A 14,583-nucleotide genomic window follows, 5' to 3' on the forward strand; every position below is an offset into this window, starting at 1 on the left:
TGCACCTTACATCTATCTATTTTACAACTACAAACAATGATTTGACGATTCTTATTTTATGATTACGCTCCATCTTACATACGGTTGTGTTGTTGTTTTTTTCTCATTCATAAATTTATTATAATTAATTACAATGGCTTCATCACGAGAATCTTCGCCTGGAGAGTCTACTTCTCTAATGGAGTTGACTCCCAGAACTAAAATCAGAGCTGTTTTGGCGGCTGCAGGACTCAGTGAATCTGATGAGGAGAGTGTCTCTGGAAATGCAAGGGAAAGAATCGCCTCACGAAAACCAAAGTCGAATATATTCAATACAAACTCTCAGTCAACGGCACTTGGTGAAACGAGAGGATCATTCGATGTCGGGAGTCAGACCTCTTCAGACGAAGAAGAAATAGCAAGGCCAAGGGGTCGAATGGCTGCGCGTATGCAAGCTGCATTGGACGGATCTGACGACGATCAGCTCGTGGCGAATAATCCGAGGGAAAGGGTCAGGAGACTCATGAAGAATAAAACAAGGCCGGAGTCACCGAAGGCCGCAGATAATGAAAGTCATGCCGATGAAAGCGATATACCAGTGGCTTTGCGAAGACGTAAGATGGGAAGTTCACCTCGTCAGACACCTGTCAAATCAACCCCTCGACAAGAATCCGCTTCTCCTGGACTTTTCGTTACACCCAGTGCTGGCAGATCGGCCACACCACAGGCCGATGCTTCCAATCTAGATAACCTGGAATTGGACTCGATATCGAAATCAAATAAAACTTTTCAGGACTTGGTTGCCAGGAAACGCCAAGAACGGCACGCGAAAGAAGCGGAAGATAGAAAGAAGAAGGCTGCGAAAGCTGAAGAAAGGAAACGACAAGCCGCATTGATTGGAGACGACGATCAGGTTGATAGCGAGGATGAAGGAGGTCAACGACTTACACAGCAAAATCGTCCCACCCGGAAGGCGAGCAAGAGAGCTATTGAGGAGATGCACAGAGAGACTCAACGATTGTCGAGGAACATGCAATTGGCTCACAAAGCTACAAACAAGAAGAAGATTACGAAACAGAGCTTGTTCGCCAAATTTGGATACAGACAAACTGAGGAGACTAATACTGTTTCTTCTGACCCTGCTAGACCCACAAGTTCAAGTCCTCCGCCCGCACCACACTCAGACATTGAGATGCAAGAAACACCACCCACATCTCCACCAGATGATATGGACACTAATGATAAACGAGAGCCCGTCGGACCTTCTCTGGTAACAAGCACAGCCATGGATGTGGTAGACGAAGAAGACTTGCCTACTCTCGAGGAAGCTCTGAAATCGCCACTACCTTCCAGGAGAGACAAGGGCAAAGGAAAGGCAGTCGATATGGAACTGATCGAAGCTTTATCTGAGAAGAAGCCTGTCTTCAAGCAGCGACCAATTCAGATATGGCCAGCGAAAGTTGGTACTAGTGACTTGGAGCTTGATTCGGATAGTGATCTCGAGATTGTGAAACCAAAGAAATCTGCTCGCAATGCAAAATTAGATGCGATATTTAAGCGCATTCCGGAGAAACAAGCCAAGGAACCTCATTCAATGGTAGCCTTACGAATGCTTGCACACCTCAGATCGCCTGGAAAGCAAAATTCCGGAAGAAATCAAAAGCCATCTATTACAGCCCAAGATCTACAAATCAGTCTTCAATTGAAGGCAAGGCAACAAGCACATCGAGAAAGAGAAGAGCGACTCCAGGCCCTTAAAGATCGAGGAATCATTGTGCAGACTGCCGAGGAACGAGAAAAGGAAATGGCAGAGGTTGATGACTTACTCGCTAAGGCTCGCCGTGAAGGAGAAGAGATCCAGGCAAGGGAAAAGGCAGCTGCTAAAAGAGAGCGAAAAGCCAATGGCGAAGCAGACCCACTGGACGATAGCAGCGACGACGAGGACTGGCAAGAGACGAATGAAATACCAGAAGAGGAAGAAGCTTCCGGTTCAGAAGACAACGAGCATGAGGACTCCGAGAATGAAGAAAGTGGGGAAGGCGAGGATGAGGAAATTGAGGAAGAAGAGGCAACTGATAACCCTGTACCTAATCCCATATTCGACAATGAGGCAGAGGAAGATGAAGAATCTGAAATCGATCTTTCTATTCCGGAAGACCCAGTAAACCTCATGGATGCCGAGGACGAAGAAGAAACTCTACCTGTCCATCGCCGATCCAGAAAATCGAGAGTCACGAACATTATCTCCGATGACGAGGAAGAAGAGGATCTTCTCACAAATACACCCAAAGCTCCGAGAACTCTATCTTTGTCGCAGCCGCGAACAGACTCACCGGTAATCCCAACTTCAGTTCTTCGTTCAGCAACCAAAACATTCATACCTGGTTTACCTATAACGGGCCCTGCTGGACTTGGTCTTACGCAGATATTCCAGGGTACAATGGATGATAGTCAAGACATATTTGAATCATCAAATCCAGATTCACAAATCTCGAACGTAAAGGAACACTCCATGGATTTCCTTCGCCGAAGAGCTATGCCTGAGCTACCCGATTTTGTTCCCACCATGATTGACGAAGAGACACAAGACATGGTAATGGATAGTCAAACACAAATACCAGCATCACAACCAGTAGACAATGAAACCCAGGGAATCCAGGTTTCATTCTCACAATCGCAAATACATGATTTCGACAGTTTGGTCGAGAACCCATTATCAACTCAAGTTTCTGAATTCCCCAATACACAGGATGAAGGGTTCTCGATGATCACACCCATTAAATCTCGATTTATGGATCCACCTTCGACCGCAGGCACATTTAAGATGGGATCACCATCTACTCAAATGGTTGGTGACCACATCCAAGAAACACCCATTGTGAAGAGGAAAGGAAAGCTTCGCAGAAGGGCTCGAACTATCTCTGTGTCCGATGAGGATGAATCGCTAGATGCTTCCCGTGAGGATAAAAATCAAAATGATGACTTTGAAATTACCGCCGACGCTTTTGACGTCATGCGTAAAGCTGCCAAAAGGAAGCCGAAGGTTGTTGAAGAATTTGATAAGAAAAAGAGTAATGCTAAGAATATGGTCAATGAACAAGCCGAGGAATCAGAAGACGAGTATGCTGGTTTGGGTGGTGCCAGTGACGATGAAAGTGGAGGGGAAGAGGATGCTTTTGTCAAAGAAATGATAGATGATGAAAAGAAAGACATCGACGAGAGTGAACTCGCCAAATTCTATGCGTAAGTTGTGAAATCTAAATACATGTATTATTGCTAACCATTTTAGTGACCGCGAGAGAGCAAGCGACGAGAAACAAATAGAGAAGCTTTACAACGATATCTCCAAGGGGATGCTTCGCCGCAAACGAGGTGCCGACTATGATCTTTCGGACTCAGATGATGGTGGAGAGGCACGCCAGCGTCGAAAACGCGCAGCAGAAGCCAAAATGCGTAAAGCTTTACTTGCAGACGAAAAGATTGGCAAGATTGCACAGAATCCCAAAAAAGAAGCTTTTCTTCGTGCAATCGAGGATCGTGGAAGTGACGATGAGATGGGATTCCTGGATGACTTTCAAGAAAAAGATGATACTTCTGACTCACAATCTCAAACCCAGAACGATGAATCTCAGCAACCTGCACCGATTCAGACTGGAGAAGTCATGGGCCCTCCGTCAAAACGTAAGCATTCTGATAGCACTAGTTATGTTCGACCGCCACCACACTTGCGACGTACAGGGAAGAAGCCCTCGAATCTATCAGAGGTTCGAGAATCATTGTCAAGTCTTATTGAAGATCCTCACGCTATGGTTACTTTAAGAAATTTCGAGTCTGATTCAGAAGATGATCTGGAAATTGAAGGAGGTCCAGAACAAGGGACTCAAAAGAATCGTGATCCTTTCGCCTTACGCAGAACTAGAACCTCCATCATCGACAGAATACAACTTAAACGTGAATCTTCGAGTAATGTTGCTGCCAATAATGAACGTCTAGCATTCGCAGCACCTTCATCGCAACCAGGTCACAGGGTAGTACCTCTATTGAGAAAAGCTACGACAAATAGCAGTATTTTGTCTGGGACATCAAGCACTGGTGTAAGTATTGGTATGTCGGCAACAGAGCGAATGGCTGGTGGGAAGGACGAAGGATCAGGTATCAGGAGAGGAGGAGGCAAGCACAGTGGAGTGAACTCTTTCGTTAGGGAAAGTGAACGGAAAGCTGTGATGGAGAAGAAGGAGAAGAGAAGAGAACAAAAGAAATTTAAAGGAGTGGAAATTAGGCGCAAGGCGGTTGGTGGTTTGTTTGGAAAAGGTACATTCGAATAAGGGTATTTCGCATTGGGGCGGACTGAATTGTCCATGTCTGGATTAGCATTAGGCGTTTCTGGTGTAAACATATTGGCAGTAGCCATAGGACTTTTGAGTCTCGATGTTGGATTATTGATGATGTTAATGCCAAGATTTTATATCCTGATTTTTTTGGCCATGTGATATTATTGTAGATTGTTTCACCCCTATGGATTTTTCGTTGGAGGAACGAGTGAGCTTCAAACTGTAGTTTGCAATACCATACATACTTAGATCAAAGTTCATAACGAGCCATCACACAGCATGAGAGTCGTTTGAGGGCGGTGTTGCTATGAAAATAAATGTGCAAAACAAACCAGAACAATGAGCATAGTTTCATGTCATATATCAGCCCATAAGGTGATATAATAGTCATCACATCAACCTTCCGCCATATGACTTAATCATCTCCTTTGCATCACAGCCCATTGTATCCTTCCAAGATCATCCCAACAAACAATTGCAAGCCCGAGCACGCCATCAGATGCCACAATAACTAAGTGATACAAATCATTCTACATAAGGCTCACCGTCCATATCTCATCCCAAATATTAATAGAATTAGCATAAAGTTACCACATAGAAATTCCCAAGACGTACACACCTCCCCTGCACACGAAATACATACCATCATGAAGTGGATTGTCCATCCGATTGCTGGAATGAGAACGATGTAATTAGTCTATTACGAAATAAAATCCAACTTCTTTTTTATCAGATCGTTTTTGATCTGATAAAGAAAGGGGTGGAGACCTCTTGTCCACTGGTGGCCTAAGACGCTAGAGACCGAGAAACGGACGAGAGACGAGTTTAGTCAAGTCTTGGGTTATGCTTCACCTCGTCTCAATAAAAAGACAAGAACAATTCAATTGTTGAAAATTCAAAGCTTCTTGGATGTTCTTGGTGTGTAGTTTAAATAAGAAACAATCACACGTCAACATCTGATTATTGTTGTTCATTCATACCGTATCCATTTCCTTATCCTTATCGTCATCACTATCGTCATCACCCATACCATTCCTATCATCTACCACAACACCTATAGTCTCCTCTTCCCACACCACATACTTCAGATACGAAAATGGTGGTGTTTATCGATCTCGAAGATGATTCCGAACCTCCAGAACAAGTGGGAAATGAATTGAGCCACTTGCAGAATGGAATAAATGGATTTCAAAAGCCGGTTTGGGGCGGATTTGGGGAGGCGAACAAGGGAGCAAATGCACTTGGATTGACGTTGGATCAAGACGACAGGGTGAATCCAAATAAAAATGTCATCACCGAGGCATTGGGCTGTTATCCGTTAGTTCCCATTCATCATTGATTCTATTCACTTGTGAATCATGCAATCAGGAAGAGGCTAACATTCTCGCAGTATCATATCTGCCATCGCAGCTAATATCGACCTCAACACTCTCGATGCACTCTCTCATACATGCCGTCAAGTTCGCGTCAATCTCCTTCAATTTCGCTCCAAGCTTCTCACATCAACCCTTCATTGCGAAAACGAGGATGTAGAGCTCGATCCCGAACACACATTTCGTTATCGAGCGCGAGCCGCAGATTACTATTTTGTTGAAAGCGGACGCGATGCACACGGTAGTGGAAAAGTGGGTGATTGTGCCAGAGATTTGGTGGGAGAGTGTCGCAAGTGCGGAAGGGTGGTTTGTAGGGTATGTGTTATCAAAGGATATTGGGATCTGTATAGGCGCTGTGTCCATATGTTATAGAGGCTAATTCTGTGCAAACAGAACTGCACTATTAAACCACCTAGCCCCGTTCTCTTACGTCATCGTCATCGACGCATGTGTAAGATATGCTCGAAGGCTCCTCTTTCTTCTTTGGTCGCTGGCTCTTCATCATCATGTTCCCCCTCTTCTTCCTCAAATACACATGATCATACCCTTTCACTATCCCCTGAAACAATCAAAGGTTCTCTCTGCAGTTGTCCAACAGCTGTTTGGCTCTGTCAACCCTGTGGACGCTCCCTCCGCTCCACTGATCAAGAATACGAAGGCATTTGGAAATGGCGTACACGTTACCTTCCATCCCTAGGTGGTCTTGGCGTTGGTATCGGTGAAGGAAATCGTGGTGTTCCCTGCGGTCTTGGTAGTACTTGTCTAGCTGCCATTGAAGTAGAACAAGAAACCGACTGTGACGCCGAAGACGCGCGTGAATTTGAAGAATCTAGTCGAGCCGGGTCTCCAGCATCTAGTCCTGGAGGAAGTATATTTGGAGGCACGAGTCCGAATAGCAGTGAGAGAAATTTGAGTCTAGGGCCTGGATATGCAAGACATGAAATTGAGGGGATTGGGGGGATCATGAAGAAGAAGAGAGTTAAGATGGTGAAGGTAGGGGCTTGTGTGCCAGAATTTGGTGATGAAAAAAGTGAGGGGAGGTATTTGGTTAGGGAGATGGAGGGAAGGGCAAGGAGTTGGTGTGGATGGTGTCATAGGGTTGTCAAGGGGAATGATGATGTCGTTTAACAAGCTAAGCTAGCGAAGTGGCGGATCGAGTGGAGGGGGCAGAGTGTAGGGGTGAAGGAGTTACAACGAGTATCGAAAAACAACCAAAAATTGAGGATACTGATATGTCTGGTAGCGATGTAGATAGAAGTATGAGAGCATAGCACACAACGTGTACGAAGAGTGGGAATTAGGATACTTAAGTAAATACACGTGGGCGATTACGATTTGGAAGGATTGGGGGACAAGGTGTTCACCTATGGAATTAATGATACTTTTATTGTTCATCTTTCGATTGCAGAGCCATGACCTCATTTCTCAATCAATACACGAGATTGATGAAGCTAATCTCTCACTTAAAAGAGATGCAGATTATCGATACGCATGCATCCGAGGCTAAATAGATAACGTGTAAAAGAGAAATGTAGTTTACCTTTGTAGATCATCGAACTCACATAACACATTATCTTCTATTTGTTCTCTACGTGTTTTCTCTTTGGGCTTGGAAATAAATGAGAAAAGAGGGGATGATAAGAGTCATGAAGAGCGCAACCCCCTTTCTCGCTTAATAACTTTCTTCTCTCTCTCACTTATATCCTTCTACTCTATTCTATTCTACCTAGGAGCTAGGAGCTAGGAGCTAGGAGATAAATAGTAAAAGAAGTTTGGATATTTATCTATATATATCGAATTATATATCGAATTATATATCGAATTATATATCAAATCTTATCACACCGATTTCTTTTTGAAATCTTATCTTTTTGTTGTGTGTTGTATATTTATTTACTTTGGTGGTTTGAGATTAGAGATCCCTAAAGATGCCTGGAGGAGTATGGAGAAGCATAGAGATGTATAGAGGAGCTTAGAGATTATTAGTTGGTGGCTTGGTGGCTTGGTGGTTTTGGAGTTGTGAATGTTGTAGGGGTTGTATGTACTAGGAAGGTGCTAGGTAGGTAGACAGGTAGGTAGTTGTGTTTGTTGCTTTTATGCTACTAGTATAATTGGTATATCCAGGTTGCTTTGCTGATTCGTGCTTGATGCTCGGGAAATTGGGTTGGGTTGTCTAGATTTTTTTTGCGGGGGGGGGAGTGGGTGGTGTATTGATAGATTGTTAGATAGATACATAGATGGGTGAGGGATTGAAGGATTGAGGGGGGGTGCTTGGTAGTTGGGCTAAGTGCTAAGTGGGCGAAGTTTGTTTATATGGAGTAGAGTGGGGATTCAGAATGGATTCTGAGGGTGGATAGTTGGTTGGTGTTTGGTTTGTATGTGTGTATATATTCAGCACTTCATTTTTTGTCTTGCTAATTTAAAGGGATTCTAAGATACTGTTCTACTCCACTTCTGTTCTTACCTCATCACGTCTTTTGTGAAGGTTAGTTGGATTTGAGTAGTCTTTTTCATGACTTGACTTGGATGACTTAAACGTCTAGGCAACTTTGATCAAGAAGACTATTGAAGATTTGGATATTAAACCAAAGTACTTGGCTTCTTGGGATTATACAGTGCAGGTGAAAGAAGCACATTAGCGAGGTCAGAGAATAGGAGCTAGACGATATCAAATCTATGTAAGGGAATATTCTTCATCACTACCTAGGTATGTAGATAGCTCACAGATACATGACATCTAAGAAGAAATCTTTACCTATCTCTTCTCAAAAACACCACAAATCCCCAACATCTCTCCTTCCTCCCATCTCCCATCTCCCATCTCCCATCTCCCCACCATTATATTATCACTCCAGCCACTAAACCACACTTCCCGGTTCCAACGCCAACTTAGCCTTCTTCCTCCTAATCTTCTCTACAAATCCCTCATCAAAATTCTTAATTTCTCTTGCATGTATCCTCTTTACCCTTCTCAACGACCAGAAATTATAGAGTATGACTAAAAGGCCTGTTATACATGCGATGGTGGCGGTGACAATTGCTGCAACTCTGTGTGCAGATGGGATGTGAGTAGTTAGATGTATTCTGTAATATAAAGATAAAGTTTAGAGGAAATGAAAGAAACTAAATTGCTCTCCGTCTTTCTACTATCAAAGAAAACATCCCAACCACCTAGCAGTAACACTCTACGCCCTCTCCTGCTGCCCATAAACCCCCACCAGCGTCCCCACAAACCCCGCCGCACTATTCAGACAACCCGGCAGGAATATTTTATTCAAAAGCCACACGTAATTTCGACGATGCGTATACCACAACCATAACATACCCAATACACCGGTCCCACAACTAAAACTCGCGATCCAGAGAAGCGGAATATTTTTCGCTGCGAGGAGAAGATGCTGGGTGGTTGTATCTGGGTCAGAGGGAAGAGAAGAGGGAAGAGAGTGGAGAGATGTGAATGTGCCGGGGAAGATTATGAAGCCTGCTAGGAGAATCCCTTGAGGATGTTAGAGTGAGTGAGTGGGTTGTGGTTGGAAAATTGAGATTCAAGAGATAACTTGTAAGATGACTTGACAGCTGAAGAATGATACGTATATTTTGTGCGTACGAGGATTAGTGTCAAGAGAAAGAAGCATATTCATACATCTCGTTTGCACGCTATTTTGTCTATTCAAATCATCTGGTCTCGCAGATTTCAAAGTCGAAGTCCCGGTCACAGTTGAAGAGTTTGATTCTTCGATCCATGACGGAAAGGTTCATGAGAGGTAGAGTGAGGGATTGTTTGGACTCTGGACGGCTTTTGCGAAGCAACTTGCGATCGCGTTTGTGTTGTGCTGCTTCGATTAGATCTTCCATCGCCGGTGTAGGTGCTTTTTGGTGGGTCTATTGGAAGGGTGTTTGATCGAAGCACTCTGGATAGTGTTTTTGCAGTGGAGCTCAATATCTTAGTTTGAAGTGAACCTTATGTCAGGGTAAAGTGGACGTTTATGATTTAAGCTAGATAATATGTGAATCATTTGTAAAAATGTCATGGCACAATTCTGTGAATAGAAGATATCATATCATGTTTTGGACGAGTTGATCAAGATATCAATCAGTTTCTCTAATTGAGAAACGTGCTACCATGCCTCATAGAAAAAGTTGCCACGCAAATTAGAGCTTTATCTCGACAAAATTTGAAAGAACGTCTGGTATTGTATTGAATCAGTGTTGATCACAATACCCGATAGGAGGTTATTCGTAAATAATTTGGTATCATGGGGGTGGGTTAAAAGCAAGATTTACCCCTGGCGCTTACAAATGCGTGATGACGTGAATTTGGGTTTGCGAGGAGAATAGACGAAGTCCTTTCAAATTTGAGAAAACTACTCAACATAGTATTGCAAGCAGAGAAAAACATAGTTGCAATCCTCATCTGGAAATCTACACAGTAGCTTATGTGATAGGTTCAATTATTGAGTCTTTCAAATATAGAATGGACAAGGAAGCTTTTCCTGACATTTCCGGTATTTCCCTACCAACGCCAACGCTATGCAAAAACAGACAATTGCTCATTAGACTTCCTATTTTACCCCAGCCACAAGCAAATCTAGCATACCCTTAACTTGCATCGCCTTTTGTGACCTTTCTACTTCTGCCCTTACACGTCTGTGTAAGAACCTGATTTGGCGTTCTAATTCTGGAGATTCAGAGGTATACTCCGCGTATATGTCCAAGAGCAGCATAGCAGCATCAGTACATATGGGAACATATCGAGGATCGGTAATATGTTTTGATACCCATTTGAAAATTGGTTGTATTGTAGTCTCGTCACGCTTTTCGAATGCTGCTCGCATAGCACTTCTGTGTCGAAGAGCAGTAAGAAGTGTAAGAACAGTGACTGCGGGAAGGCCTTTCTGGAGTACATAATCTAGCGCTTGAGGATATCGACCAAGTTGGAGTTCACGCTCCCATTCTGGGGCCTTTCGCTTTGTTGAACGCGCGTTACCCTCAATCACTACATCTGCTCCTTCTCCCATGAAATCCATTCCTCTAAGCCTTTTCTCTACTCCGCTAGTGTGTTTTCTTTTCTTGTTCTTCTTATCGTATTCCTCTAATGTACCGTCGAGCAAGGCTTGCATCTCTTTCGCTCTTTCCCTTTCTTTCACCTTTTGCTGGCCTGATAGTCGTGTTTTAATAGATAAGACACCAGATTGCATACCTACAACCAAATGCTTATCCTCGCGATTGGCACCAGAGCTAACAACATTGACTGACAAAACAGGAGCCGAGTATTTGAGTCCAGTTACAACATTCCATCCAGTGGTTTCGAAAACCTTGACATGGCCATCCAAGCCACCACTAACCAGTCTAGTAGCGTTTGATGCGAGGCACAACGAAGTGACAGTCTTCTGATGGTTCTTGATGATGTGCAAGGGCTTTCCAGCAACCAAATCAAGGACCGAGATTTGGTTATCAGCTGCAGCAAGAACAGTGGTCCCTGAGGGCATAGGAAGTACAGTCTCAATTGGTGCAGCATGCTTGAAAGTCATAGCTGCTCTGGCTGGAACTCTAGGATCCCACAATCTGACAGTCTCATCGTAACTACCAGTCAAGATCATATTCGACATCGATCCAGGCATGAAAGCACCACTTCTCACATAATCGGTATGTCCAGTGAAAGTAGTTGTACTTTCTTGACTTGGCAGATCCCAAAGCTTAACAGTTCTATCATCACTAGCACTCATGAGAGTCGTCAATTCTGTTGGCGAAAACTTTGTAGTCCAAACAGGCTGCTTGTGCTCTTCCCAAGTTTTTAAGATGGCTCTCGAATTCACATCAAAAACCTGTATCTTTCCCGTTTCATCACCTGCCACCATAACACGTCCATCTCGTCGAATCTCTCCACTATGCGCAACATCTGAGAACCGCGTAATAGTCTTTACTAATTTTCGTGTGCGGATTGAGTAGATCTGGAGTCGAGTACCAGTGGTAACACAGAAGTAATCATTGCCGGAGGGTGATAAAGCGTTTGTTGGTGGAGGAGGGAATGATATGTGCGTGATAGGATAATTCGTTGGTGATGGGATGAGCTGCTGGGAGCGAAAGCCCTTCCAATATCGTTGTTCAGGTGTAACTGGCGAAGGAGCAGTAGGGAGTTTAACCGCCGGTAGACCTATCACTGGTGCGGACATCTTGATTACTTACGAAGAGAAAGGTAAAAATAAGATGTCGCAGAAAGAAATCAATATTTCAGCTTGAGAAAGCTTGCGATGCGATTCGCAAAAAAAAAGTTAAGGACGGGATCTGGTTATTTTTCCCGACAATCCACTAGGCCATTACAAGTTAGTCAAGGCTATACCTGCCATTGTTAGAATTCAGATTTCTACCACTCGATTTCATTTGAGTTTGAACTTGGTGAAGGATACACCATAATTGATATCTTGTTACATTACTCTTATTAATTGCAGAACCCTTTTATCTTAAACTTCTCTTCGTGTACTTACAGCCTTGGAAGTTGGTATTGATCGTGCTTTAGAGCGGTGCACACCTAGCTAGGTAGTGATAGGACTACAGTTCTTCATCGTGTTAGAACTCACAAGATCAGTATTGAGGTAGTTGATCTTAGAATGCTTTGTATCTACAAGTGTGGCTCGCATCTACCTTTCCATGGACTTCCTGTGGGTCTCCAGAGCATCTACCACTGTTATCTATCATTAAGTTCAGCAAATTCCGTTATTTATATGCCCACAAGTCACAAATTTATATCCAAAGTCTACAGAAGGTAATCTGTGGCTTTGGTCTCACAAAATTCAGTCTAGATTTAGAGGGCGAGACACTCTTCTGCTGGTATGCACTTGTCTTTGATTAAACTGCTCTCAGAAGCAAATTGACAAATCAAGTGATATAGCAATGTTGGCACTGATAGTTACTGGTCTTCGTTCCAAACATACTCTGCTCTATTCCCATATCTTATCCTGCTCAATAATATGGATATTGTAGTCTTGAAAATACACCGCATTTGATCTTTCTTGTCAAGGATATTAGAAATTATCTCTCATGACGGAATTCTACAGTCAAACCGCCAGAATTGACGAACATGGAGGACTCAATTGCTCTCCTAGACTGCATGTGTATTGCTACATAGCATAGCATCAAAATGGGACCAACTAGGTGAGAAGCTGTGGGTAGTTTCATTCACGCTTCTGATAATACAACTTCAGAAATCTGCCCGTCAAATTCACAGTCGCGTTTTCTGTTGGATCTTGACATCACTATTAGACATGAAATCACCAAGATCAATCTGCCCAAAAATAAAGCTATAGCAGTTATAATAGAATCGAAATTTTCATCCATAACTCAAGTCTTGCTACACAACCGTATTTATAATTATTATTATTCAATAAAAATCTGGAAAAATAAAAGCCCCAATGTCTTTAGCTCTACAGAAAGTAAGCCTTCTCTCTGGAAAAGGTCAACCAAGCACCTCAAATCTTCCTTGCACGACGTCCGGTTTCCCAAACCTGTTACTAAATTCTATCCCCCAGCTTATTCCTGCAGGCCCTCCAACGCCAAATCCAATTATTCTGCGCCGCAAAGTAAAATCGATGATCTAACATCAACCACACAGCCATGACTATAATGAACCAAAGCGGGCCAGTATATATGTCTGTGCTCCATGATGCGATTCCGAAATTTTCAGATTGTACTATTGTACTGATGATTGATCATCGATCGTGGGAGCATTTCTTTCGCTTGTATGAAATGATCAGAGGCAAAAATCGCCAAAGGATTGATGTAGCCATTCTTCGAAGTTTGATGTTGCTCGCCGAGGGGGTGTTTGTATCTCAGTGAGATCGAACATTATCTTGACGAGTATTACTTCCACCCCCTAGATAACTATCAGATACCGCAACAGCTTCCTCTCCCCCAAGAACGGCGCCCTGTCAGAACGACGCCCTGTCCTTTTTTACACCGCTATTGATGGTCCATCTTTTTGTCTCGCTATGTTGATCAAGGAAGTCATCCCAATTGCCAACAAGACGCATGCGACAATAGCCAAGACGACAATGTTGGACATGCTGTTAATAGCGTCGCTCTGTGTATGAGAAGGACTCGAGGTAGAGTGGCAATAGGAAGACTATTGTGCAAAGGTTGAATGAAGTCTTCTTGTTACAGGCGTGTGTAGACGATAAATGGAGTAGAGACTGACGAGAATAGTGGACAGTAACTTCCTTTACGAAATAAGCAAAGGCAAAGAAAGCGAAATTGTGATGTGAGGAAAATGCAAGAGACACTGTTGACGAAAAGAAGAAAGTAACAGAAAAAATTCGAATACTTCCGCCTTTATATATCTTTTCAATTTTCCCTATTTGCGTGTATTACAACCTCGTTATTGGGGCATTTTCATTCTCCTTGTAAGTGATTAATATGTACAGGGTAAGCCAAATAAGGCATTCATCCAGTGTATGTACTAATTTAGATGGAACATAGACTCCAACGGCAAAATTAGAAAGATCTAATGCCTACTTGCCGTGTGTCTTACTCATCTGAGCACCGAAAGCTACCTGGATTCGACCTTTTGAAATTATGTTCCATTCTAACCAGATTCTGGCCTCGTATATCCTCGTCTACCATTCGTTGAATATGAAGTTTATGCAAATACGCACAACTACAAGTAGTTGTTTGTTGACTAGGTCGCAAAGGAAATCAATTGATCAAGGTTACTTCAGCAATTCTGTTCGTATATGCTAGTATCCAAGGGCCAGTCAGCTATCAAAATCCAGCTCGAGTCAAAATTCCCCTTGCAGTAGAAGCTACCGATTGTTGGTATTTTAGGAATTGGATTCCCCACTACATCCAAACGAACCAATCGCATTATGTTGTGTACGGTTCACAAAACATTGTCGCAAAAGGATTAA

The 14,583-nt window shown here is 43.1% G+C and overlaps 3 protein-coding genes across 3 annotated transcripts; 2 read left to right on the forward strand and 1 right to left on the reverse strand.

The window, feature by feature from the left end:
- Positions 1 to 133: 133 nt before the first annotated feature.
- On the forward strand, positions 134 to 4,586 carry EAF01_004407 (uncharacterized protein; the record flags this gene model as incomplete). Its single annotated transcript, XM_038912661.1, has 2 exons — positions 134 to 3,222; positions 3,269 to 4,586. 2 exons carry the CDS (start codon positions 134 to 136, stop codon positions 4,302 to 4,304), a joined length of 4,125 nt encoding a protein of 1,374 aa, XP_038772345.1. The 3' UTR covers positions 4,305 to 4,586.
- A 579-nt stretch (positions 4,587 to 5,165) lies between these two features.
- On the forward strand, positions 5,166 to 7,139 carry EAF01_004408 (uncharacterized protein). The gene is made up of 3 exons (XM_038912662.1): positions 5,166 to 5,627; positions 5,701 to 5,998; positions 6,077 to 7,139. The coding sequence occupies exons 1-3, from the start codon at positions 5,407 to 5,409 to the stop codon at positions 6,809 to 6,811; spliced, it is 1,254 nt and encodes a 417-aa protein (XP_038772346.1). The 5' UTR covers positions 5,166 to 5,406; the 3' UTR covers positions 6,812 to 7,139.
- A 3,106-nt stretch (positions 7,140 to 10,245) lies between these two features.
- EAF01_004409 (uncharacterized protein) lies at positions 10,246 to 11,856 on the reverse strand (the record flags this gene model as incomplete). Its single annotated transcript, XM_038912663.1, has 1 exon — positions 10,246 to 11,856. The coding sequence occupies one exon, from the start codon at positions 11,854 to 11,856 to the stop codon at positions 10,246 to 10,248; it is 1,611 nt and encodes a 536-aa protein (XP_038772347.1).
- Positions 11,857 to 14,583: the final 2,727 nt, after the last annotated feature.

The sequence above is a fragment of the Botrytis porri genome (genome assembly GCF_014898465.1).
Source record: "Botrytis porri strain MUCL 3234 chromosome Unknown BPOR_005, whole genome shotgun sequence".
NCBI lineage: Eukaryota > Fungi > Ascomycota > Leotiomycetes > Helotiales > Sclerotiniaceae > Botrytis > Botrytis porri.